Here is a 27,869-nt window from a genome sequence, read left to right as displayed (position 1 = left end):
GTTGTGTTTGTAAAAGTCTAGGCCAGAACTTTTGTTGTACTTCGTGTTTATATGTATATCTTTTTTTAGTTTACTTTAACTCGCGGAAAAATTTTTTTATCGTGGGAGCCCAAAGTATTAAAATCCTGGTTATGGGTTTGGGATTTACAGCCTGATGTCCTTTAAAGTTTTGACATTTTCCATTAACCGTGGCCTTCACCCTCTGTGGTGATTTAATGGTACTGGAAGAACTTACTACTGTAAAATGTTGCCATTACGAACGCTGATTCTAAACCTCTGGGTTAGTATATAGCACAAAAAGAAAAGTACCGTCAGACTGGGAATGATAGATAAGTTAGCCAAAATGGTTAGTTTTCTTCTTGGCTTACAAAGAGATGGAATTATCAAAATAGGCAACTATAGTTTTAGGGACGTAAATAGGCAATGTTTCGAGAAATCTAGCTTTTGTCTGCGCTCGCCATTTTCATTGTCCATTTAGTCCTACCAGCCTTCTGAGCCCTTCCAATCCCTCTCCCCTCCCCCCAAATTAATCAGGTATGAGGCTTTGGCAACTTAATATAAGCATGGCTTTTTTAGTGTATGATACAGCTAGGTTTCCTTAAAGTGGGGTTGAAATGTTGAATTTTTCTTTTTCACAAAATTCTGGTTTTTCATCTCTTTCGAAAGGGGAAAAGTGAAGTGCAGTGGTTGTTTTTGTTTTTCAGTTTGTCATTGTGTGACTGACAAGTTTTTAAAAGCTCTGCTTATGAGTTGGCTGTCACCTAAAACTGCTAGATGATCTCACCTACATTTCTTCAAAGGTTTTGTACCTGTTGGGAATGTCAATTTCCAATGTATTTTCTTTCTCTGGCTAGTCCACACTGAAAGCCCATTAAGTAGTTTTTCCAACTAGTAAGCAAGTATTTTAAATCACTATAATGATTTCAGGAAGATTATGTGACACTCTACATATTTCCACATGTTTGGTATCTTTCTAAGGTCTCAGGTTTCATCTCAAGAACAAGAGGAAAAGGTTGCGAATAGAACATTTATTTATTTGTATATGAAACGATATCATGCAAAATGGAAGGGTACTCAGCATGACAGTCTTTTGAAACTACTCATGAAATCATTTTATTTCTAGCTACACCATGAAGGAAAAATTCTTAATTGGGTTGAGTGTTAGATCTAGACTTCTGGTTTTATAAATTGGGACCTGCCTTTTTGAATTCTTTGTTTGGTTTCTCAGTATCTTTCGTATGGTCTAAATTTAGGATTCTGCTATAAAGGAAATTATTCCAAGAACACCTCTGAATTGACTTGTGCTCATTTTGAAAAGCCAAGCTGTGGGTATTAAAATTGAAAATAGGGAGTACCCTGATTTTAGTAATACAACTTAGATTTTATAAATTGTCACTTCTGTAGCTTAAGTCACATTGTTGTTTACAAGCTGTTTATCTGAGGCAGTAAATTTAATGCTTATGGCTGGTTGCAGCATCTATTTTTCTTTTTACAATGGGTTATCTGATTATGGCTTATCTGACCACCACTTCCATCTCCCTCCGGTTCCCTAAGCAATTTATTGAATGACAAAATTCCTTCAAACCTCACACAAGATTGTCCTTAGCAGCTAAGAAGAGATTTTGAACTTGAGGTCAAATTACTTAACATGCTTCTACTCAAATGCTGTAACATTAAGCTTTCAGGTAGAGTTTCTGTATAATCATTTGAATGCTGACTGTATCTTAAGAAGTAAGGTGCTGAGCGTATAGATGAAAGTATCAGTCTCTACACATCTCAGCAACTTATACTGTAATTGGGGAAACTAGATATAAACAAGTAAATGGTTAAATATCAGGGGAAAAGTTCACAGTTTAAGACAATTACAAGAGGGATGTCATAGGCCAGGTTTTGATTAATTGCTAATGAATTTTTACAGGTGATACAGGTCTATGAGTATATGAGCTTAAAGGTTCCTTTAGGCTGGGATAGTCAAGAAAGACTACAAAATAATGTGTTAGGTGGAGAAGGATGTGGAATGATGAGGGAGATTGGGATTGAGATGTTGGGCAGGCAAGCATGAATAATAAAACAGCTTGTTGATCAGTGGAAAAGTTGAGCAGGCTGAAGCCTGGAAAACTTGTAAAATGGTCAGGTCAACAGAAATAGGGAGGGAATCCTGAAAGGCAAGGCGGTTTGAGGAAGCATAATCAGTTTGAGGCAGGTTGACAGAAAGCGACGGTACTAATAATAGCAATCATTTATTAAAAATACCCATTTTAGGCCAAGCATTCTGCCAGGGCCTATGCATACATTGTCTCAGATAGGTTTCACTACAGACCATAATCTGACAGCTAGAATTGATAGAGCCAGGGTTCTAACCAGGCATTTGTTCCAGCTAGAGTTTTTGGTTGCTGTACTGTCCTACCTCACTACTTTTTTCTGGAGGCTGGGATGGGATAAAGCTGCAAACTTGAGAAAATGTCTGGGCAGTGGGTTTCAAACTATAGAGTGTATCACCATTTGTGGGTTTTGGGAAACATGCAGGCCTTTGGCTCCCACTCCACGCATTCTGGGATTTGTTAGGGCTGGCATGGCCCAGGAGTCTTTGTTCTTCTACGAGCTTCCCCAGTAATTCTGATGTAGTCTGTGGTGATTGGCCACATGTTGAGCATCACTGGCCCACAGAGAGTAGAGTGCTGAAGTGTAAACTTGGGGTTATGTCATATATACGGCATGGGAAGGGGAGATGGTGTGGAAAAGAATCCCAAGGAGAAGAGCCAGAGTAGTAGTGTTCTGTCTCTGAGGCTGAGAGGAGGTAATTGCAGAAGATAAATTCAAAGCTGTTACAGAGACAAGCAGAATGAAACTGCAAATGCCATGGAACTTATCACTTAAAACCGTCAGTTAAGTAACTGTTTTATAGTCGTGTAATTATTTTTCCAAGGAATTCAGTCTAGCTTAGTATGTGATTTTTGCCTTATAACAGTCTGTAAGAAGGGCCACTCTTTAAAAAATTTATAAAATGCTAAAGGGATACCAGAAAAGTTTTGTGAGTTTGGCTAGGGGATATACAGCCAGGAACTGTATTGGGATATCCTTGAGGTTTCGGATGTTAATCTAAAAATACTGTGACTGTAGTCTATTTTAAATTAAAATGAAAGCGATTCTAGGATTATGTATATGTGTATGTACATGAGCAAGTTGTTTTTTGTGAATGAACCGGCACCTATATATACTACCTCTTAGGCAGGTTACTGATAGGATTGAGGCAGAATGGAATTATAAAGTTGAGTGTATCTTTGACTTCTAAATGGTTGAAGGATTTCTTGTTTTGGATTATCTAACCTGGGTTTGTCTTCAGTTAGTGTGGAATTAATTCATTCTTCAAATACTTATTCATTTATTTATTTTTTAAAGATTTTATTTATTTATTTGACAGAGAGACACAGTGAGAGAGGGAACACAAGCAGGAGGAGTGGGAGAGGGAGAAACAGGCTTCCCGTGGAGCAGGGAGCCCGATGTGGGGCTGGAGCCTGATGCGGGGCTCGGTCCCAGGACCCTGGGATCATGACCTGAGCCGGAAGGCAGACGCTTAATGACTGAGGCACCCAGGTGCCCCCATTCTTCAAATATTTAGATATCTGTATGTACCAGGAATTATTCTAGATCTTGGGAGTATATTGGTGAAGAAAACAAATTTCTCTTTTCTCATGGAGCTGACATTCTGATGGAAGAAGGGAGATAGTGAACTGTAAGGACCAGTTGCCAAGGACAAATGCTGAATGCAATAGAAAGCTTTTAAAGTTTTAAGGAGGTGGAGTGCTGTGATTTGATCAAGATTTGACTGCCTGTCTCAGGAAAGTAACACAAATTTCCTTCAGCTATTCCCAAGATGTAGAATAATGCCTGGCATATAATAGGTACCCAAATATTTGAAGAATTAATTAGCTACACTAATTGAAGACAGACACAATATAAGTAATTCAAAATAGGAAATCTTTCAGCTGTTGACAAGTCAAAGATAGCATTTCCTCCAAAGATATGTTAGCATTTCAGATTCACTGTAAGACTGAAAATGTTCTTGTTCAGAGATCAGTGGTGTTCTTTTATTTAAATAACCATAGTAGAGATTGTATTTCTTCTTCAGGCTCAAAGTTGCTGGCCACCCTGAGATTTCAAAGCAGTCTTCCTCCTAGTATATCCGTATTTCCTCAATATGTCATTTCTTATTCTTTCTGTTTTCAGGCCACGGTCAGGAGAGCTTCCACTATATAGTCATATACAGTTTCTGCTACATTAGCTTCTACGTTAGCATCACCTGAGGAACTTTTTAGTGCCAGTACCTGGAAATCACTCTCTCAGATTCATTTAAATTGATCTAGGTGGAGTGGGCCTTTGCCAAGGCCCCGGTATTATTTTTTTTGTTTTAAGTGCCCCAGATGATTCTCATGTGTAGCCAGGGTTGAGAACCATTGCTCTAGAAACAGACCTTAAACAGACTCACAAGCACACAGAATCAACCTCTTAAGCACTGTTTGAAAATCAAAACCAAAAACGTTCAGAGTACAGTATATATGTTGCTTAGTCTTCCAGAAGCCTTAACCCTTTAAAGTGTGGACCTCAGACCAGCAGCATTACTATCATTTGAAAACTTGTTAGAAGTATAGAATTACAGGGTCTCACCCTGACCCATTGCGTGGAATGAGATCCCCAGGTAATTTTTATGTACTTTAAAGTTTAAGAAGCAATGCTTAAGATGTAGATACATAAATATTCTTTATGCTAAAAATGGGATGATTAGAATCTTATTTCTCATGGGTAAGATTTTCCAATTTGTTCATTAGTATGTGACATTTACTTTAAAGCATTTAGAAAATATTTTCATCAAGAAAAGTAGGAACAAAGAGTTCTTAGGTAGTGAGCTTCTGGTGACCAGAAAATTACTAGAGGTCTCTGTCACCAAGACAGGGGGAGGGGTTGCTGTTGCCTGTCTTGGTTGGTTCTTGCTTATTTTGTTATGCTTCTGTCTTTTTCCTCTCCTTCCTATTCTCTTCTGGTCGGTCCACTCTTTTCCTTGTGAGATAAAACATGTTATTTTTTACAGACGTGGGTGAGGATAGTTGAGACACTGTTTGCTGATAGCTGCCCCGTACTTGAGAAAATTTGGTAGAGGTAGGTTTAGATCTCTACGGGGATGGATATAGACAGGATTGAGGTGTAGGTTTGAATTGCTTTAATTTTTAATTGTAATATGATAGTAACTTCATAAATAAACTGCTTTTCCTCACATAGCAACAAGAATCAAGCATCTAATTCATATTAATAGCCTTTTTTTTTTTAAAGGAGGGAGCATATTTAAGTATAATAATTGGTTAAACACCTTTTTTTTCCTCCTGGGTTTCTTTTTAGGAACTACTGACAATCAAAAACCTATAGCCGACTTTGGGATATGACTTTACTATTCAGCAACTAAAAGATGAGTTCTAATTGGCAGACTTCTGGCACTGGCACTTGTCCTCCTGTTTCTATAAAAACTGGGTTGGAAGTCAGAGCTGCACAAAGGGAAAGGGTAAGTTTCTTTTAAACTCCATATTTATAAACCCATATCTTATTAACTGTGGCATGGTGTCAGTTTTCAATACATCCGTGAACTAGAATGCAAACATGAACTACTAATTTTCATTTCAGTGGAAACTGACATCAAGTCATTAAATATAATAGGAGGGTTTAAATATGGATTTATTTTTCTTGTGACTCTGACTTCACATTTCTTGAAATAATTGAACTCAGTATGACAATTCTCACTTTCAGTTATTTCTAATTTGGGGATTATAAAATTGATTTTTATCCTCTTAGATCTTATTCTATTGAACCTTTCTGGTAAGTGAAAATTGGAAGATAAAATATGTACAGAGGACATTTTAAAAGTCTGCATGAATTACAAGTCTCTTGTTTTGCGCTAAGTCCGATTTTTTCCATTATAAAACAAGTACTGTACTACTGACCAGTTTTTTAGTTTCTCTCCTCTCTTTGCCAAGCAGGATGAGGTCGTCTGTTGGGCACATACATTTGTTTTCATCCAGGCAGACATCCATTATTCGTAGACCCTAAGACACCTGCCAGTTGGTGAGTCATCTTACTGCTATGGCTTCAGAGGGCTATGCTACACAGCTGGGGCATTTAGGCTGGAAATTGTTTAATCAAGTGTGATAAACTCCAGTCTACAGGTTGGTGTATGCAAATAATTTATGCTAAACTCTGACTAGTTTTGAGATAATTGGAAGGAAGACAGTTTGGCCCTTGCTCTTTAACACTTAGCTTTCTCATTTCCTTGGTCCTGACAAACTTCTCTTCCCTGCTAAAACATTAGTGTTGGTTGACATGAACCAAAGAGTGGGACCTCCTGGCTTTATTTCAGCTCACATCGTCACTTCTATAAAAATAGTAGAAGTGAAAGCTGGAAGTCTTCCATTACTTCCAAGTCCCTGGTCAGTTAATGCCTGAAAGTGGATTTGCATTAAAAATGTATGCCTCCCTTCCTTAACTACTAATGTGTATCCTGTTTCTGTTTGCTTGCTGGGGCTTGAATGAGGTAAAAATAGAATTGAATTTGTGATTTTCTTTTTTGGGGGGGTGGCTAGAAGAAAACTTTCGGTTTTAGCTGTGTGCCGTCAAATATCTAGACATTCTCTCCTCGCTAGTAAGGGTGGCCAACTCATCTTGGCTCTAAAACTGAAAGTCCTGCGTCCCAGGAACGCTCTTGTTTCCAGCCAAACCCAGACAGTTGGTTACCCTGTCTTAGTTTATTCTCTGTATCCCTAAAAAAAGCTTCACTGGCTTACTATTGATCATTATTTTGTATAGAAGGAGATTTCACAATATACCACCTTCTGTTGGAATGTTACCAGAGATGAGGTTCTGTTTCTTTTTCTCTTCCTTTGTTTTAATTAAAAAAAAATTTTTTTAAAGATTTTATTTATTTAAGAGAGAGGGAGAGAGGGAGCACGAGCAGAGGGAGGGGCAGAGAGAGAAGCAGCCTCCCCGCTGAGCAGGGAGCCCTATGCTGCGAGTCTCTGATCCCAGACCCCTGGGGTCATGACCTGAGCCGAAGGCAGACTCTTGACCGACTGAGCCACCCAGGCGCCCCTCTTTCTTTTCTTTCCTTTTTTTTTTTTTTTTAGAAATGATTGTCATTTGAGTCAGTGACCATAGGTAATACCAGCTTCCTCTCAGAAATGAAACATGAATTTTAACTAATTTATTTAAAATTGATTCCAGCCACTTTTGTTATTTTTTGTTTGTGTATATGTTAATAACTTAGGTATAAATCTGAGACCAGTTGGGTAGATATTTGTGGGAAATGAGTAGGCAAATGAGGTAAATATGTGTACATAAAGCCTACAAGTTGGTTTTGGGCTAAGAGAAACACTTAAGGATTTTAAAAAGTTGGGCTTTTTTTTGTATTGAAGTCTTCAGAGAAACTACTGTCCATGTTTTTTGTATTGTCTTGCATAAAAATAACAAATACTAATATATGGTGTGTATTTTCTCATGGAAAAAGCTGATTTTACAGTTGGACAAGTTTATTAGCTAAGCTAATTTTTTGCAAACAGCATCACATATATTAATATGCCTAGATTATTTGGAAAATATCACAAAATTATCACCTCAGTCCATTTAAGTGTAGCTGTTGCTTTCATTAAATTTTAACCTTCTAGACAATCATTAAGGGAAAGCCAGGGGCCGGGATCTAATCAACACTGGTAGTTAGGTTTCAGAATTGGCTCTGTTAAAGACTAGCTTTGTAACTTTAGGCAAATAACGGTCTTAATCTGCTTTTGTTCCGTAAGTATAAAATAGGAATAATAATACCTCTTCAACTTCCTTACAGGCTTGACATGATGATAATGAGATAATGGGTAGGGAAGAACTTTCAATAGTTAAAGGTACCATAAAGGTAGAGTTTTAGTATCAGAAATAGTACTTAATGAACAACATATGTAGAAAATTCCATCTTTTGTGATGATTGTATGGCACTTCTTAGAGTAATAGCTGCAAGAAATGGTATCTTAACAGTTTTATTTATTTATTTATTTATTTTTTAAAGATTCCACTTCTTTGACAGAGCCCAAGCAGGGGGAGTGGCAGGCAGAGGGAGAGGGAGAAGCAGGCTCCTCACAGAGCAGGGTGAGCCCAATGTGGGGCCTGATCCTGGGACCCTGGGATCATGATCTGAGCCGAAGGCAGTCGCTCAGCCAACTGAGCCACCCAGGCACCCAACAGTTTTAAATATAAGCCAATAAGTAGTTGAGAAGAAAGTATGCTGAATTTTTATGTTCAAATTATCATAGCTCTGCTAAATAAAAAAACATTTACGTATGTTTCAAGGCTTAATATAAACATTCCAACTAATATTTTAGTACTGAGGAATTAATTACAAGGCAAGCATTACCTTCTTTGGTAAGATTCAGTGAATATTGAAAGACCTAAAAAAGTTAATTATCGTTACAACTACATTGTTACTGCACTGTACCACATGTCTTTTGTGGCTTTAATTTTAATTTGTTTTGGTTCTTAGGTACTTTGCATTCTCCTTTTCATTTCAATCTAGATATTATAAAATTTTATGCCAATTTGAGTTAGAACAAATTTATAACTGCTTTCAATTAAATCAGCTTCATAATCTTGTGGTACTGCCAAGAAGTCAGAGTGATCTAGAGAGGACAGTGTAGGGTTTCCTGTCAGTCTGTATGAATTGTGACTTCACTATTTATTGGATGTTTAATTTCTTTGACTTTAAGCTTATTCATTGTAAGAATCATAGTATCTGTTTCTAAGGGTTGTGAAGATTAAATAAGATAATATATAAAATGTGCCTCCCTCAGTGACGGGTATATATTGGATGTTGAAATAAAATTGTTCACTACCCTACCACTCCAGACACACATGGTTGTGTATCCTAAATTTAATATTTGTTCTCCTCTTTGTCCCTAGGAATCTCTTGAGGGGGAAGGGGAAAGAAAGTCAATGAACTGTTTTGATTTTCTTGAAACTGAGTATATATCTGAGATAGTATTTCTAGATTATGGATTCCTAAAAATGTGTTGACATCTTACAATATTGTCCAAGAAAAGTAATAGATGAATAGGAACATCATAAGTTAGTTGTTATTACAAGGAATACATTAGTTGTAGCTGTCTTTTAAGTTCTTGCAGCCTAGGGAATCAGACTTTCTTAATCCACACCACCCAGGTTCAGAGGGCTATTGCCATTGAGCAGATGAAGAGTTGCTCTGTTGTGTAAGATTCATAAAGCCTGTCCAAATCAGAATTTAACTTGGAGTTCTTTAGTTGGTCCTACTTAAAATGTACAGTCTGCTTTCTTAGGAGGAAAGAATCTCATTGTTCTAGGTAAAGTCTCTTTTGAGAAGAGTATTGCTCACAAGAGAAGGGGGATAGATGAGAGTGGTTTCTAGTAAATCGCTGATTTTTTGTCTTCTGTTTTGACATGGAAGGGATGTAGAAAGCAGAAGAAGGGAAATTAGCAGCTGCTGTGTCTGAGGGTTATTTTGCTTAGTACAGGAGTATTTTCATTTAGGCCTCACAGTGTATCCGTGAGGTAGGCTGGTACAGTTATCCTCAGGTACAGAGGAGAAAACTGGGGCTCAGATTGAATGACTTTGATGAGATCAAAGGGTAACAAGTGGCAGAATGGAATTTATTATCAACTGTTTTTGCTGTCTGTATGTGTAAGAGGAGTGGTGTTTGCTTTTTTTTTATATTGTCTTACATCTAAAATACAAAAAGAATGTTAGACATTTATATCTAAATGAAAAATCTATGTTTAAAATAGGACCAACTACTGTTTTTAAGATCACTGAGATTTGAATCCAGATTAATTTGGTTCCACAGTTTATGCTGGGGAATAAAAAGATGAGTAGAACACCATCCAACTTGCTGATCTTGCAGACTAATGGGAAAGTGACAATATGAGCTCATGTAGTACTCTCTTAAAAGGTAGATGGGATTCCGAACAGAGAGTGACTTCCTGCTGGGGGAGGTCTCCAGAAGAGGTAGCGTTTGAGTGAGTCAGCTTGTGAAGGGTGAGACTGTGCCCAAGGGAGAAAGGCAAGCTTTGTAAGTGGTGGCAAACCTTGCACAGAGACATACACAGGGAGTGAGCGGGTATGGTATTTTGGAGCTAAAGCCAGGCTTTCAGTTTAGTCTTATCCTCTGTAGTGAATCAGTAGATATTTTAAAGCAGAGAGGAATGGAAGGATAGAATAATGATAATAAATTTTTATTTTTTAATTAGTTTAATTTTAAATGATTTATTTTAATTATTTAATTTTAGTAACAGTAGTTTGAAAGAGTCTTCTGAAAGAGATTGTCAGGGAGCTTGGTGTTACAGAGAACTCTAGGTATTTTCTTTCCTCTTAAAATAACCCAAGTAATGAAATGAAGGGCTCTCTATTCACATGTAATTGCTTAGCCTGAGTGACATTATTAACTAGTTAACATAATTATTCTATATTTAAAAAACATAGTTTAGGGCGCCTGGGTGACTCAGTTGGTTAAGTGACTGCCTTCGGCTCAGGTCATGATCCTGGAGTCCCTGGATCGAGTCCCGCATCGGGCTCCCTGCTCGGCAGGGAATCTGCTTCTCCCTCTGACCCTCCCCCCTCTCATGTGCTTGCTCTCTCTCATTCTCTCTCTCTCAAATAAATAAATAAAATCTTAAAAAAAATAAAAAAATTAAAAAAAAATAGAAAACATAGTTTAGGGCTGCCTTGGTGGCTCATTTGGTTGAGCGGCTGCCTTTGGCTCTGGTCATGATCGTGGGGTCCTGGGATCGGGCCCCGTGTTGGGCTCCTGCTCAGCGGGGAGCCTGCTTCTCTCTCTCCCTCTGCCGCCTTCCCCTGCATGTGCTCTGTCAAATAAATAAAATCTTTAAGAAAAACCAAAACATAGTTTAAGTGTATCTTCCATTAAAAGCTACTTATTCAACCTTCATATAAAACTTGTAGTTCCTTTTTTTTTTTTTTAAGATTTATTATCCATTTGAGAGAGAGAGAGCATGAGTGTGTAGGTGAGGGGCAGCGGGAGAGGAAGAGAACCCCAAGCAGATTCCCTGCCAAGCATGGACCCCAACATGGGGCTCGATGCCACAACCCCAAGATCATGATCTGAGCCGAAACCAAGAGTCAGACGCCCAACCAACTGAGCCACCCAGGCACCCCTAAAACTTGTAGTTCTAAAGACACATCTAGATCATTTAGCTTGAATATTTCATATATTCTCTCTCTCTCTTTTTTTTTAGATTTTATTTATTTATTTGACAGACAGAACAAGCAGGGAGAGCGGCAGGCAGAGGAAGAGGGAGAAACAGGCTCCCTGCCGAGCAGAGAGCCCGATGCGGGGCTTGATCCCAGGACCCTGAGATCACGACCCGAGCTGAAGGCAGATGCTTAACCGACTGAGCCACCCAGGCGCCCCTAGCTTGACTATTTTAGATAATTAGATGTAGTGAAAAGTAATATAGGGGCGCCTGGGTGTCTCAGTCGTTAAGCGTCTGCCTTCGGCTCAGGTCGTGATCCCAGGGTCCTGGGATCAAGCCCCGCATCGGGCTCCCTGCTCGGCGGGAAGCCTGCTTCTCCCTCTCCCACTCCCCCGCTTGTGTTCCTGCTCTTGCTAACTCTCTCTCTCTGTCAAATAAATAAATAAAATCTTTAAAAAAAAAAAATTGTTTGGATGGGCAGGAATACTATTCAAATGATCTTGAAATAAAGGTGTGCTTTTTTTAGCAATTTTTTTTTTTTAAGATCTTATTTATTTGTCAGAGACAACCAACTGAGCCACCCAGATGTCCCTTTTTAAAATTTTTTAAAAAGATTTATTTATTTATTTTAGAGCACACACACAAGCGGGAGTGGGAGAGGGACAGAGAAATTCAAGCAGACTCTGCACTGAGCATGGACCCCTACACAGGGCTCAGTCTCACGACTCTGAGCTCATGACCTGAGCTGAAACCAAGGGTCGGGCACTTAACCAACTGCATCACCCAGGTGCCCCCCCACCCTTTTGGGCAATTCTTATTTTTTATTACATAGCAATACACATTTATCATAGAAAATTTAGGAAACAAAATAATGAAAACAGAGATTACTTCTAATTACTTCTAATAAGGAAAGATAACTTTCTGGAGGATGTATACCATTCTAATCACTCAACAAGGCTTTAATACTCATTCAGATTTCAGAGTCCTACTCAGCCAATGGCTACATTTAATACTTCTTTAAGCTAATGAGAATGGTTTTCCATCTCCACATATTTTAGTGGCTGAATTACCAAGGCACAGTTGAGAGTTTGGTCAATTTATTATTAAGTAATAATTTATTATTCGGATTTTTACTTAATACCTAAGGTAGTTGTTTTGACTGATGAAGATTTTAGCCTGATTAAATACTAACAAACGGCTTAGTTTAAGTTGCTATTACTCTTCTCTCACTATTAATTAGACATTCCTCAGAATGCAAAAGCAAGAAGGAACCTTAAAAATTATCTGGTTTGCCTTCTCATTTTACAAATGAGGAAACGGGTTTCTTCCAAGCTTTTGTTTCCAGTGACTTCTTAGTTTAGATTGTGTTTTGTTAAGCTCTTGCTTGATTGCAGTCCTTTTCCTTTCTGGTCAGGCTCTGTTTTTCCATCTCTCAGCCAGCGGTACAAAGAACAGGGAAACTGAAGAGAGGAGAAAGCATATGCCAGAGAAGTAGAAGGAGCCAGTGTATGTCCGGGTGTGATCATATAACCAGCCTGGAAAGAAGGAGTGGTCTCTGTTAGTGAAGCAGACCTTTCAGATAGTAATTCTCAGCCATCGACTGCATCGAGGGGAGGAGCCTCCTGTACTTACTAGTATGTATTGTGACCCATTAGGAAGTTAGTCTAGCTGCTTGCCTTATTTTCTATTGATGAAGTTAAATCTGTTCCACCTGAGTTAAGGACTTGACCCTCTGGGGGAAAAAGTCGTCATGGACTCAGAACTCATCTGCAGTCTTAACTGTGGAAATTGGGGAAAATTAGGGACGTATACAATCTGATTTTACGATTTTTTTTAAGATTTTGTTTATTTGAGAGAGGGAGCACAGTGGGAGAGGGAGAAGCAGAGACTCCCTGCTGAGCAGAGAATCCGATGTGGACTCGATCCCAGGACCCTGGGATCATGACCTGAGCCGAAAGCAGAAGCTTACCCGACTGAGCCACCCAGGTGCCCCTGCTTTTATAATGAGTCTTATTAGAAAGCCACTGTTCTTACGAAGAAAATAATTGTGAATTACTACTATTTTCCAAAGAAAAAAGTGAGAGTATTGATTATCTTTTTTCCCCTCACTGAACAAACATTTCAGTACTTACTACGCTCCCAACAGTGTGCTAGTCTGTGCAGGGCCCTCACAGACTGTACAGTTTCATGGGGAGTTGGGTATTAACTACATGATTTACATATGTCATAAGGGCTATGAAGGGAAGGTTCAGGAGGCTATGAGAGCATGTGAAAAGGAAGTGACTACTTGGGATGCCTGGGTGGCTCAGTCGGTTAAGTGTCTGCCTTTGGCTCAGGTCATGATCCCAGGGTCCTGGGATCAAGTCCCACATGGGGCTCCTTGTTCAGCAGGGAGCCTGCTTCTCCCTCTGCCTGCCACTCTCCCTGCTTATGTTCTCTTCCTCTCCCTCTTTCTCTGACAAATGAATACATGAAATCTTAAAAAAAAAAAAAAAAAAAAAAAGGAAGTGATTACTTAGGTGGGTTAAATGATGACTGTAAGTCCCCCTGAAATCAAGATGTTCTTTTAAAGCAAGAATAAGTGGGTCCACAAAATCATTTGGCTAATGGCACATACCAGAACTTTTTAAATGAAACACTTTTCTTAAAAACCTGTGAGTGTATGGTGGCAAAGAATATTTGTGCAAGGAATTGGCTTAAACATTGTTGTACAAGCCAGCCCTGTGAAATGGCAGATAACGTCCTAGTATTATTATTGTGATAGTTTTAACCTCCGAGGCTTCGTAAAAAGGTCTTAGGACTTCCAGGTATCCACTGACCACACTCTTAAGAACCTCTTTTCTAAAGTAGTATATGCATATTATGTTTGTAGATGCAAATTGGTTTTTAATCCTAAAATACCTTAAAAAGTTAAAGCTGTTCTTCTGATCATTTATTCAAAGAAGTTTTGGTGCTATGTGCCAACACAGTTCTAGGTACTGGGGGTGTATCTGTGAATGAAACAGATGGAAATATCTGCCCTCATGGAGCTTATGTTGTATCCTTTCGTTTATATTTTGGAACATGATTTCTCACTGAATGGGTAGTGTATACCCTCTTCTCTTTTTGGTCTGATTGTGTATGTCTTTATCTCCTGTCCTTTGTTTTTTTAATTTGGTTCTGATATAGACATTCAATTTTTTTGTTTGCTTCATTAGCTTTATGTTTCCTGTTCTTGATGTAATGAATGAATGGAATGTTTTATAGCCTCTTACATTCAGCTGACTTTAACTTGCTTTTTACTATGTTGAAAATTTATAAATGCATGGTGAAAACCAAAAAGGATGACACAGCAGTGTTGAGGATTTCATGCTGACATGCATTAGACACCTGTCATAACGGAAAATAAAAAAATTACATGACATTTCCCTGGGTTATTGTTGGATCAATGACCTCAAATGTTTCTTGGAGTTAGGCAAAAAAGTGGAGAGAAACTGACCAGGACAAGTCTTTGTATTATGTTGATTGTGATTGCCCTTTAGATATCAAAGAGATAGGTAGGTGACAGTCTCAAATTTCTAGAAAGGAGGAAGTATAGAAAGCACCAGCACCCTTTCCTATCCCTTGTCATTCTTGCTTTAGTCCCACCAGTACAGGAGATGTATGGAATTGTAAGATAGGGATATTAGAAGTAATGCTCTGGAAAAGACTAGTAATTCTTAGATAAGGACGTAGATTGTGCTGTTAAAAGGTCAGGAGGGTGTAGGTAAAAATAGTGGAAATGGGTGGTGGTGGTGGTGGTGATCTTTATAAATCCTAGAAAACTGGTAATAAGCCTTTGATTTCACATACACATTTTAATTTTTTTATTGTTATGTTAATCCCCATACATTGCATCATTAGTTTTAGATGTAGTGTTCCATGATTCATTGTTTGTGCATAACACCCAGTGCTCCATGCAGAACGTGCCCTCTTTAATACCCATCACCAGGCTAACCCATCCTCCCACCCCCCTCGCCTCTACATTTTATTTTTTTTTAAAGATTTTATTTATTTATTTGACAGAGCGAGAGAGCACAACAGGGGGAACAGTAGAGAGAGAGGGAGAAGCAGGCTCTCTGCCAAGCAGGGAGCCCGATGTGGGGCTCTCAGTCCCAGAACCCTGAGATCATGACCTGAGCCAAAGGCAGACATTTAACCATCTGAGCCACCCAGGAGCCCCATCACATACACATTTTAAAGTCAAAATGTTGTTTCTGAAAGATTAAAATATATTTAATATATTTTCTTGCCAGGGCAGGGAATTATCTGGCATATTTTAGAACTCTCCATGTATTTCCATACAACATTTAATGAAATAATTAGTTTTAAATCTGTTTCTCTTGGGGCACGTAGGTGGCTCAGTCGCTTGGGCATCTGCCTTCGGCTCAGGTCATGATCTCTAGGTCCTGGAATCAAGCCCCGCATCGGGCTCCCTGCTCATGCTTCTCTCTCAAGTAAATAAAAATTTTAAAAAAATTTTTAAATAAAAAATAAAAAATTTGTTCCTCTTATTCATACTTGATAACTGAGATATTAGTAAATTTTAAAAATTCTATTTCTAAGATCAAGTTGTGATTCAGTAGGTTAATCATGTGTAGTTGAGTATTTAGTTTTTTATTTATAAAATTCGCAAATACGAGTGAAATGTAGGATGTAGGGCTATTTCATATTGACTGTTTTGTGGAAGTATTAGCTGTCATAAGCTTAAATTTACATGGTTACTAAGTAAGTTAAATTCAGAGTTTCATTAGTATTGAAACATCTACTATATTTGGTTAGAATAATCAGCCTTTTCCCACCACCGTAAAAGAAGACTGTATATTTGGTCTGATTTTATTAGATCTCTGTGCTTTTTTGGTAACAGTATGGAAAATCTGTTTACAAATGCACTTTCAACCCTAAACAGTTTAAGGCTCCTGCGTGTATATTTTTAAAAGAAATGATGGTTGGTAGTTGAGAACCTATCATATTCTAACAACTTTAAATGTAAACAGCTAAGTTGACATTCAAAAGACAGGGTTCCTTTGTGGTCATAGCAAAAGCATTGTGAATGACAGAGAAAGACAATATACCAGCCATAATCCAGAAGCATATGTATCCATCTAAGTGTCCACTCCATGCTGAGTGTTACTGTATGTAGCCAACAGTCTGAGGAGTAGTACACTGGCAGCTGGTACAGACTGCCTAAGCTCAAGTGCCCTGTAAGCGTTTCCTCAGCGTTTACAGACTACCTACCCCAGATTCATCTGAGATGCATGTTCATCGTGCAGATTCATTGGCTTCCCTTAAGCATAATTCATCATGGCGTGACCCAGTCAAGTCTTACAATAAAATTGTAGTCCAAATTATTTTCCTGTGTCTATGGCTGTAACCATTACTTTAAGCAGGAATGTCTAATAATATTTCCTTTGATAATTTAAAAAAACTAAGGTAGGGCTCAGCTTCCATAAACAGTTTTGCAAGAGTTTTTTTTTTTTTTTTTTAAAGATTTTTATTTGAGACAGAGAGAATGAGAGCGAGAGAGAGCACATGAGAGGGGGGAGGGTCAGAGGGAGAAGCAGACTCCCTGCCGAGCAGGGAGCCCGATGCGGGACTCGATCCCGGGACTCCAGGATCATGACCCGAGCCGAAGGCAGTCGCTTAACCAACTGAGCCACCCAGGCACCCGCAAATGAGTTTTTTTATAGTCTATCAAACTCGATATTTAATATAGGGTTCTAAATTTTTTTAGATGTCAACACTTCTAAACTCTTCTGCATCATTTTTTGGGCAAAGCCATATATATTTAAAAATGAGTGTAACATCTAAAAAGTACCTCTGGGGCACCTGGGTGGCTCAGTTGGTTAAGCATCTGCCATCAGCTCAGGTCATGATCCCAGGGTCCTGATATCGACCCCCACATCGGGCTCCCTGCTCAGCGGGGAGCCTGCTTCTCCCTCTCCATCTACCTGCTGCTCCCCCTGCTTGTGTTTGCTCTCTCTCTCTGTGTCAAGTAAATAAATAAAAATCCTTAATAAATAAATAGTACCCCTGATATCTCAGAACTAGATTGTTGAGCTGAGTTATGAATCCTTTTTCTTTTTAAATTAATTTATTTATTTTAAGAGAGAGGGCACTTGAGCAGGGGGAGGGCCAGAGGGAGAGAAACTCAAGCGGACTCCATGCTGAGTATGAAGACTGACGCAGGGTTTGATCCCGTGACACCAAGATAATCACCTGAGCCGAAATCAAGAGTCGGATGCTTAACTGACTGAGCCACCCAGGTGTCCCATGAATCCTTTTTATTAGGATTACTACTGTAAGTATATTATTGGTCATCCTGTTAAAACTTGAAATATACCCATAAGGCCATTAATTCCCAAGTTCCTTGATGCTAGTTCAAATTAGTGGTTGAAAATTCTGTACGTGACTAGCGGGTGTTGAACCAGAACTTCCAGCTGTTGGGCAGACTTCCAAGGTGTACAGAGACAATGATCTTTGGTCATCCCTGGAGTCACTGGAGCCACCGGCTGGCTATTAGCAGCCTTTTCATCTTACTTCTGGCGTGCTATATAAACATTTTTTATATGTGCTATAGTGGGAAAAATCTTGGGAAACATGGTTTAGGAAATTTAAACTTCACTGCCTTTTTTTTTTTTTTTAGGTTTTTAAAAAAATTTATTAGAGAGCAGGGGGAGGAGCAGGGAGAAGGACAAGCAGATTCTGAGCGCAGAACCCCATGCGGGGCTTGATCCCACCACCCAAGCCAAAACCAGGAGTCAGCTGCTCAACCGACTGAGCCACCCAGGCGCCCCAAGCCTCACTGCCTTTTAAGACAGGTGCTCTCTAAAGTCGCTATGTAAGTAAGATTTACCACGAGTGCTTTAAGTATTTGCTTTATGCTATGAGTTTCATTAAAAGGATTGTGCTCTGGGGGCGCCTGGGTGACTCAGTCATTAAGCGTTTGCCTTTGGCTCAGGTCATCCCAGGGTCCTGGGATCAAGCCCCGCATCGGGCTCCCTGCTCCGCGGGAAGCCTGCTTCTCCCTCTCCCACTCCCCCTGCTGTGTTCCCTCTCTCACTGTCTCTCTCTCTGTCAAAAAATAAATAAAATCTTTAAAAAAAAAAAAAAAAAAAGGATTGTGCTCTGTGTTAGGATTTTGAAGCTTGATTTTTTTTGGCTTTGTGAAGAAAAGACTATTCCACCCCTACCCTCTTTTTAACCACAGTTGAGAGCTATTTCGATTTTATTTTTGATGTTTTTATAGGGATTCATCAATCTTAGGAATACTGAATAAAATTATAATTCTTTGGGGCTTTATTGTTTATGGGGAAAATAATCACAGAGTAATTAATGATCTGCATTATTTTCTTTTGATTCTTTAGGGTATAATATATTCCTCAGGATTTAGAGGACAGAGAACTCTGCTCTGCCTTCTTACTTCTCTCCACCTACCCCAGCCTACAAAGTGGATTTATAGCAAATCAAAAGGTTTGTTTTCCAAATAAAATTTCAGGTCATAGAGAAGTTTTCAACTGATTGGCCAAGATGATAAAATTGTAGAGGGCATGGTTGATAAAAGATGGAGTGAGGAGCAGGTGGGGTATTTGTTTCATGTTGTATCTGAAATGAGGATAGAATAGAGAGAGGGAGTGACCATTTCATGAGGAGATGACCTTATCTGGATTAATGGGACAGGGACAAGCTTAGATGGATGAATTTCCATTTTAGCCATTGTCTGCTCTTATAAAACACAGGTGAAGAGTTAGTGTAAAATTACCAGTTTCCCTCCATGGTATTTCTGATGAGGTGTGAAGCTGACAAATAATAGCAAGAGAGAGATGTACTTCTCCTTTAGGAACTATTTAACTTACTCTGGAGTAGAACTAGCTTATGATTGTTCAGCGTTAGAAATGGCTTTTCTTGAGTTTGTCGAAAAAAATCACTTTTGTGAAATACCCTACTTGATTGAGTGAAGCTTCAGTTTTTTTTTAAGGTCATTTTTACTATACCACAGCTCAGGATGTCTTCATTTAAAGGTAAAGCAGAATATGTATGTGTGTGTGTGTGTGTGTGTATAATGGAATATTACTTAGCCATCAAAAAAATGAAATCTTACCATTTGTGACAACGTAGATGGAACTAGAGGGTATTATGTTTAGCGAAATTAGTCAATCAGAGAAAGACAATTATATGATTTCACTCATATGTGGGATTTAAGAAATAAAACAGAGGAGCATAGGGGAAGGGGGGAAAATAAAATAAGATGAAATCAGAGAAGGAGACAAACCATAAGAGACTCTTAACCATAGGGAGCAAACTGAGGGTTGCTGGAGGGGGAAGGGTATTGGGGGGTGGGGTAAAGGGGTGGTGGGCATTAAGGAGGGCATGTGATGTAATGAGCATTGGGTGTTATATACAACTGATGAATCACTGAACTCTACCTCTGAAACTAATAATACACTATATGTTAATTGAATTTGAATTAAATTTAAAAAAATAAAGGTAAAACAGAGTTAACCAGTTTTCACAATAGCCAAGTTATAGTGACTTAACCAAATTTTCAATTAATGAAGTAGAGAAAGAATGTACATTCTAATCTAAATTTAGAGGTTCTAGACTATTGTCCTTGGTATTAATTTCTGGCAGTGCATGATAGTGCTGTGCCATGACCCAAGGTGCTATGGAAGAACTGTAAGAGAATATAAGAGAATAACTTTTGTCTTTTCTGTGTTCCCCGTAACAGCTAGGAGAGTGCTATGCTAATAAGTTGCTTGATAATTATTGAATGAATTCCGAGTTATGATCAAATAATTATTGATGGTGGTTTAACGGAGTTTTCAGATATTTGTGATTGGTTTAAATATGTATAAAATATATATATTCGCATAATATAGGCATTCATCAGTTGGCAGTGGGTAGGGTATGTGGAAGAGAGGGGAACTGCATATTCAGTTTTATTTTATAGGCAGCTGATAAAACCTTGGTGGTTTTATTTTTAAGTGAAACTGAGCCTTTAGCATTTTTGGGCTCACATATCAAATGCCTTGGATACAAGATTAGAAATTTCACATTCCTACTTATATGTTGGTGAGTATGATTATATGCTTTGTTTGCTTAAGGCATGAATTTTGTATTTATATTGCTTTTTGCAGGTTCATTTTTGTTAACAGAGATTAAATAGAAACATAATAAGGTTTTAAAATATCAGTACTTTTTCTTTCTTAAGATTTTATTTATTTATTTGACAGAGAGAGACACAGCGAGAGAGGGAGCACAAGCAGGGGGAGTGGGAGAGGGAGAAGCAGGCTTCCGCCGAGCAGGGAGCCCGATGCGGGGCTCGATCCCAGGACCCTGGGATCATGATCTGAGCTGAAGGCAGACGCCTCACGACTGAGCCACCCAGGCGCCCCCGTACTTTTTATTTTTCTACAACCTTCCAAGGCTTCCATCTGGGCCAATTTGTAGCTCTGGATGCCATCCACCAGCAAAAAACAGCACTTGGGTTTGGATGAGCAGTGACATTTGGCCTACACTTAGGTCTGTTGACCACCCTAGGTCAGGAAACCTAGAACAATCCTAAAAAACTGTCCTAATCTAAAGCAGATCCTATTATTAACTAACACTGAATTTGTCATGGAGTGTTAGAAAGGAATAGCAGGGGCTGTGGGGTGGAAGAAGCTCTGTATGTATGGGGAGTAATTTTTCACTTGTTTCCATTTCAGTCCCTGTCATTTTCATTCGAGATCTGATACATTTTGTTGCTACTATGTTTCTTATCATATTCAGAGTTAATGAAGGTCTATAAATAAATTTTCTTGCCCATATGTTGTATTGACTTTTTTTTTTTTAAAGATTTTATTTATCTTTTTGACAGAGAGAGACACAGCGAGAGAGGGAACACAAGCAGTGGGGGAGTGGGAGAGGGAGAAGCAGGCTCCCTGCTCAGCAGGGAGCCCGATGTGGGGCTCAATCCCAGGACCCTGGGACCGTGACCCGAGCCAAAGGCAGACACCTAATGACTGAGCCACCCAGGCACCCCTCTATTTATATTTTTTAAAAGAAAAGTATTTTTTAAAAACTCAGTCATATGATTCCTTTGGGTATCTTATGCTTTTTTTTTTCTTCCCTCGAATTATTAAAATATGCTGTATAGGGGGCGCCTCGGTGGCTCAGTTGTTAAGTGTCTGCCTTCGGCTCAGGTCATGGTCCCAGGGTCCTGGGATTGAGCCCCACATCGGGCTCCCTGCTCGGCGGGAAGCCTGCTTCTCCACCTCCCCTGCTTGTGTTCCCTCTCACTGTTTCTCTGTCAGATAAATAAATGAAATCTTTAAAAAAAACATGCTGTATAGGACTAACTTGTTTTTCTTTTTCATTTCCATACAGGAAGGAGAAAAATACTGTTAATTAATGTTACAGTTTTTAACTAGTGTTAACTGAGGGTTATTGTGAAAAATTTTACTGTTTGTTAGATTCCTAATTTTAAAAATGCCTGTAATGTTTTGTAGGAATTTCAACTTCTGCAATTTGATAACAGATCTAGGTAAGTACAAAATGAGCATCTCCTACATGCGGAAAATCTAAATTTGGTTGAGACTGTAATACTTTATAACCAGTAAGCCTTTTGATTTAGTTAAAGCTGAAGATGATAAAGTGACTGCCCATACCTGTTGAGAGCTGAGTGAATCTGTAAATCAACATCTTTGATGTTTCTTTGGTCCTTGCTGCTGGAGTCAAAGGTTAGGAACAAATCTAATGGCCTTTGTAAAATTCTCTTTGTTGTTTCACAGAGGAATGGCTTACATGAGTAAGGACTTTACTGAAGTTTCTCCCTTTAACAAGATGCTTAGCACAGCGTTGCAGTCAATGAGAGATCATGGTATAGAGAAGGAAATTTAACTGAATTTTGTATTATTTTAATCTTGTTTAAGATACTGTGAGCAACTTCTAGACTAAAAATCTATATATAAGCTATCAGCAACAGCCTTATCACTTCCTTTGACTATTTTGTAGAATTTATAAAATTTATGATTGCCTAGATAATATTTTCAGAATTGGTGGGTAAAAATTCTTTCATGAGCTCTCCTTATCCTCACATATAGTGCTAGGGTATTGTGGACGTTGGGTAATAAAAGGCTTGTAAATTTTTTTGACTCATTAACCATAAGAAATATGTTTTACATCACATATATTTTATATGACATAGGTGTGTGTGTGTGTGAACTAAACATTTAAAATAAAGTGATGCACAGTGTTTTTTAATCTGTTCTGTTGTAGTCTATTTTTCTTTTCCTAATAAGATTTATTTATTTATTTTTGAGAGAGAGATCGAGCGCAGCGGGGAGGGACAGAGGGAAAAAGAAACTTAAGCAGACTCCATGCTGACCACGGAGCCTGACACGGGGCTCGATCCCAGGACCCTGAGATCATGACCTGAGCTGAAACCAAGAGTTGGACACTCAGCCGACTGAGCTACCCAGGCACCCCTCATCTGTTCTTTTTCATTAAAAAAATTTAAAAGATCATGACCCAACAAATTGATTCAATACCCACACACACATCTCTAGTTCTTCCCTTTAGAGTAATAGTCCTCACAAAACTTGCCTTGTCTTCTCATGTATTGAACTCTTTAAACATTTTAAGATGTAGGGGCGCCTGGATGGCTCAGTCTGTTTAAGCGTCTGCCTTCGGCTCTGGTCATGAATCCGGGGTCCTGGGTTCGAGCCCTGCTTAGTGCTCCACACTCAGCGGGGAGCCTGCTTCTCCCTCTCCCTCTGCGCCTCCCGCCCCCACTCGTGCATGCTTTCTCTCTCTCTTTCTGAAATAAATAATTTTTAAAATAATAAACATTTTAAGATACATATAAAAACATAGAAAACTTGAAATCTCTAAACATGTTACATGTTTTTATCTTTTGAATAAGATACTCTGTGCCCTGGTATTTGTTAGCTCCCTATATTTTGGGCCTAATAGGCTTGGAAAGTTTTAAGGCATCACGGGAATGGCCATTGAAGAAGGATCAAGATTGAGAAAATGCATCGGCAAGCTATATTTGAGTTCTGTTTTTTCTAGCTCGCTGACCTGGGCACCAACCATAGAGCTGCTCTGCTAAGCACATCTGGTGTTAGTCTCCTGTTACCAGCCCCTACGTCACAGTCCTGGGCCTGACTTTAAAATTCGAGCCTGCTTTCCAGGTGTGAGGTGTAGGCTGACCTAGACCACATGGGCAGAGGTGGGCTCATAAACACAAGTAGGAGTTGGTTGTATATTTGTATAAACTTTTCCTTTAGAAGAGATACACCTAAATTGAACATCAGATAATGGTGTGTTTTTTTCCATTCAATAATAATTTTTGTTATTAATTTTATACTTTCCCTTTTGCTGTTTGCCTTTTCTAGGTCTTACATTTAGGTGCAAACCTAAATAGCATTTAGTTTTTAAACAAAGATAGTGAGGCAAGATTGTATTTTTTTCTGTTTCACTTCAGGACTGAAGGAAGTAAAAGGAAGTTTTAGGCTGAATACCTTTTTGTGGGTGATTGGAAATGCTGTAGTAATTTAGACATTTAAACATTGAGAACCTGTAGTATGTAAAATACTAAAGTTTAAGTCTGTTCCCTCGAAACGTTTCTGTGTGAGTAGTCTTTTGAGAGTCTTGGATTAAATGTTCAGCAAGCACGGAATGTCCATTTAAGTTAAACCTGCATACAAAACAATGCTTTAGTCTTAAAGCTAGCTTAAATATCAGAACTCCCCCAATTTTTCCTGCGCTTGTATTTAATATTCACCACTGGCGGGCCCCACACATCCTCTCCACAGAGATTCTGGCCTGTAGGCCAAGTATCCTCCCACCCTCGGACCAGATAGAGTATGAAGGGCCTCCATCATCCCTCTTGGAAAATCAGAGATGCTGGGAAGCCCTGGACAAGCTGTGTAGTAGCACATCTGAAGAGCAGAAGGGTCAGGCAGCCTTCAAGCTCTGTAATGACTCCTGCTCAGATAAAAGATGCTAGTGGTTGGTTGGTTTGTTTAAGGCATCATCGATCTTTGAGAATCTTCTAAAACGCTGGATTGTCTCCCTAGGCAAGTAGATATACACACAATCCCTGCTCTGAGACTCCCAAGATACTGTAAGAAGCTGCTTAATTAACCTCTTACTATCTGTTGAGTGAATTCTCAGATTCTCCTGGGTTGGTGATGGGATGTGAAAGTGAGTGTAGGAACAGCAGAGATCTCATCAGGCTTTTAACCTGATACTGTCATTGCATGTTACCATTCGTAATGGATCAGCATTTTCTTTTAGCTATTGAAGTTTGCTCAAAATATGGCTAAGCTGTTACCTGCTATAGGTGGTCCAGAAAGGACAGCCATCCCAGCAAAGAAACCGGCAAGTCCCAAGAACCTGTGTACTCTAGAATTCCCAGACAGATCAACCTGTAGGGATTAGAATCCAGTGTTAGCCATATTGAAGGTGAAACTCTGTAGAGACCTGTGCATGCAGAGATAAATACTATGAACGATTGACTTGAGGCGATTTGGTTGGCCTTTTGCCTTGATATTCTACAAGAGCTGAGGCAAACAAGGAAGAGTTATTATGCCAGGCAGGCAGTGTTCTCATTTTATTAGTAAGGAACTATGAGGCTTCTTATTTTAAATCTTTGAGACAACTCAGGGGTACCTTTCTTCCCTGATCCTCACGGCTCTTCTCTATTAGGAAATGGTATTTACATTCTGAGCTGACAGTGGTATTCTCAAATCCACCTATGGCTAAATACCAGCTATTGGTTGTAAGAAGTCAGTTTTTCCAGGTTGATTTCAGCTTTAGAAAGTTTGGTTTTTACATAAGCTTCATATAATATCCTACAGCCCTTACGCGAATATTGATATCAGGCCAGAAGAATCCATGAAATATTTGTGTAAGTATTTCCATTCCTTTGGGCCCAGTCAATTTGGGGTAAAAGTAGAGAGGAAATGAACAATGTCCCTATTAAAGTACATAGAACTACTCTCAACAAGAGAGAAGCCACACTGGTCAGGAAGTCACTTTTTCTCTCAAGGAACTCCTCAAGATGGTGTCTTAGAAGGAGCCAAAGAAATTTCTGGAGCTGAAGGAAACAAGTAAACACAAACCTAACCTTTTGGGGGACTGAGAAAGTGAAATCCTACTGATCCCCTTTTTGCTTTCATTTCTTTTTTGTCTCATATATGTTCTCTCACCATTCCTCCCCCAAGGGTAAGATGAAAACTGGACAGGATACAGCTACAGGGTTTCGGAGGCCTTGCATATGGTTTTTTTTTTAAATTATAAAATTAACACAAAATATGTAGTCTCTTTGGGGAGGTTATTATTAATACGTGCTTTTTTCTAAATGGTCTACAGTGTTAATGAGTATGTCTACTCACCAGTACAGGAAGTATCATTGCCAGGTAACCACCAGCGAAAATGGCAAAGAAGATGGTATAGGTCATAAGTAATGGAAATGTGGTTGCCAGAGGAGCAAGGAGGTTAGTGATGCCGCAGAGGATGAGGTAAGACTTGTGGTAATGATACTTCTTGATCCAGTTTTGATCAGCAACCCATCCAGAGATGATCTGACTGACTGCCTCAGTGATACCTGGAACAAGATTGAGAAGACCTTATGAAATCCGAATTCCGTTTCCCTAGCCCCTTTGGAAAGTGTAACTGCATAAGACCTCTTCTCCTGAGTAATACAGCTTCTTCCTGAGGTGAGGACATATGAGCAAAAAATGGTCTCATCTGTCTGTCATCAGATTCAATCATTTATTTACCTACTCCAAATACATCTAATACAATGCCGAAAAAGACTCCTCCAGAGTTGGGTAGAAGACCCCCTCAGGTGTTTTTTTTGTTTTTTTTTCCTCATCGGGTTTGGAAAGCTTGTTCTACCTAACTGGGAATCCCTGGTTACAGAGGCCCCAGCGCTCAGGAAGCCTTCCTCAGAGAGGTCCTGCAGGGGAGGGGGAGAGAGTTCTAAAAGACTGGTAGACCCTCTGGGCAGTGTGCTGGGGAGTCAGATGGTGGAAGACTGGACATTATAAATAATAAAGTCTTACGTTGAAAATAAAAATAGATGTTGGGACTCTTTCTTATGGTTGTACCTGAGGTTTTGGTAATTAAGTGCTCCCCTCAAGGTTATTATGCTTGGAAATAGGAAATCTGTTTTGTTTTGCTTTTTTTTTGGAAATAAGTGGGAAATCTGGAAATGTGTGATCATTTTGAACATTGGAGCTATGTTGTAAACTTGAATAAAATTTGAGAATCATATTTTTCTTTCATGATAACAGGATATTCTTATTTTTTATCGATTATAAACTAATGTAGCAGTTAAATAATAGAACATTTTCACCAAGAGTAGCAGGAGCTACAGTTGCTTTGTACTGTAAATTCTTCCTAAATTGCTTCACAAAAAAGGGTGGGGGACAGAAAATGCATACTACTATTTCTCTTTTTACAGTTACTTCCTAGGATACATATGGAAACTTTTTGTTACGTTCTTTGGTCCCATTGCATAGCCTAATCTGATCTAAATTGATGACTACCGGACATTTTAATAAAAAAAACAGTTTAGCTATGTATTTCTTGTGTACACAAGCTTTAGTTGACTGAAGTGTGTCTTTGCAGTTGGAATGGCGTATAGTCAGTTTTGTAAGGACTGTGTAAGCAGTCTTTTCAAGAAATTAGGGAGAGAAAAGTTAACATCAAGCTACATAGAATTTCCACATATTTAGAATAGTCCCGTTCCATGTCAATTCACTTTTTTAGGCTACCTATTTTGTCCATTGAGAGAATCCATCTCTTTTGAATTAAGCATTTTGCTCCCTTACATTTTTATAAATACTCAACTAAAATGATAGTTTTCATTTTTAACTTAGTATTCTAATTAAAAAAAAAAAATGATGCCCAGTCCATTAGTGAATGACCTTAACGGGCATATTTATCTGTCTTACTATGAGTGCAAGGGGAAAAATTCTTAGCTACCCATACTAATAGAACATTACTGAATGCTTATGATGGGCCAGGCACTATTCTAAACTCTACATGCATTGCTCATTTAATCCTGATAACCTTTTGAGGATAGGTACTATTATCCCTGTATTACAGATGAGGAAATTGAGGCACAGAGAACATGAGTAACTTGCCCAAGGTCCTACAGCTAGGAAATACAGAACAAAATGTGAACCCAGGAAGTCTAAGCTCTAGAACCAATCTAGCTCTGTGCTGTCTGCCTATGCTTTTCCTGCTTCCTGGAGGTGGCTGTTGCCTACTTTTTAAAATCAAGTATTTATGCAATAAATACTTAATGTGTACTGTGTCAGACATGGACATGAAAATGAACAAGACTTGCTTAGGGGCCATTGTCTGGTATAGAGCTCCTGTGTGCAAGGTGCAGTGACAGAGATCTGTGGAGGGACAAGCCTGGTGCTCCTACCAGCCTCAAAAGACTTCCTTTTATGTATGGGGATTAACATAAGAATTAAAAAAAAAAAAAAAAAAAAGACTTCCTTTTTCCTGGCCCTCCCATAACTCCTTTTTTTAAAAAATTGTTTTTCTTTAGTTTTTTGTAAAATCGAATAAATTTTTGTAAAATT

The 27,869-nt window shown here is 38.8% G+C and overlaps 2 protein-coding genes across 21 annotated transcripts in view; one reads left to right on the top strand and one right to left on the bottom strand.

The window, feature by feature from the left end:
* The window catches only part of RBM15 (RNA binding motif protein 15), a 36,692-nt gene extending 10,131 nt beyond the window's left edge, over positions 1–26,561 (top strand). The window contains exons 3-6 of one of the 20 annotated variants that reach the window (XM_064588677.1): positions 5,392–5,551; positions 6,024–6,108; positions 12,674–12,893; positions 17,924–26,561. The gene's annotated coding sequence lies outside the window, so the exon portion shown is untranslated. Of the gene's footprint in view, positions 1–5,391; positions 6,109–12,673; positions 12,894–17,923 lie in introns of all 20 variants that reach the window. The other 19 variants (XM_064588679.1, XM_064588689.1, XM_064588687.1 and 16 more) reach the window with 19 other exon arrangements.
* SLC16A4 (solute carrier family 16 member 4) overlaps positions 12,340–27,869 on the bottom strand; it is a 32,750-nt gene continuing 17,220 nt past the window's right edge. The window contains exons 8-10 of the mRNA XM_064588691.1: positions 25,662–25,873; positions 24,599–24,692; positions 12,340–12,794 (exon numbers count right to left, since the gene is read on the bottom strand). Of these exons, the coding sequence (XP_064444761.1) occupies positions 12,670–12,794; positions 24,599–24,692; positions 25,662–25,873 (431 nt within the window). The 3' untranslated portion in view covers positions 12,340–12,669. The remainder of the gene's footprint in view (positions 12,795–24,598; positions 24,693–25,661; positions 25,874–27,869) is intronic.

This window comes from Mirounga angustirostris, unplaced genomic scaffold (genome assembly GCF_029215605.1).
Source record: "Mirounga angustirostris isolate CCGP_5_RB_7025 unplaced genomic scaffold, mMirAng1.0.hap1 SCAF_4, whole genome shotgun sequence".
In the NCBI taxonomy this organism is placed as follows: Eukaryota; Metazoa; Chordata; class Mammalia; order Carnivora; family Phocidae; genus Mirounga; species Mirounga angustirostris.
Note: the sequence above shows the minus strand (reverse complement) of the source record. Positions and strands in the feature narration are given on the sequence as shown.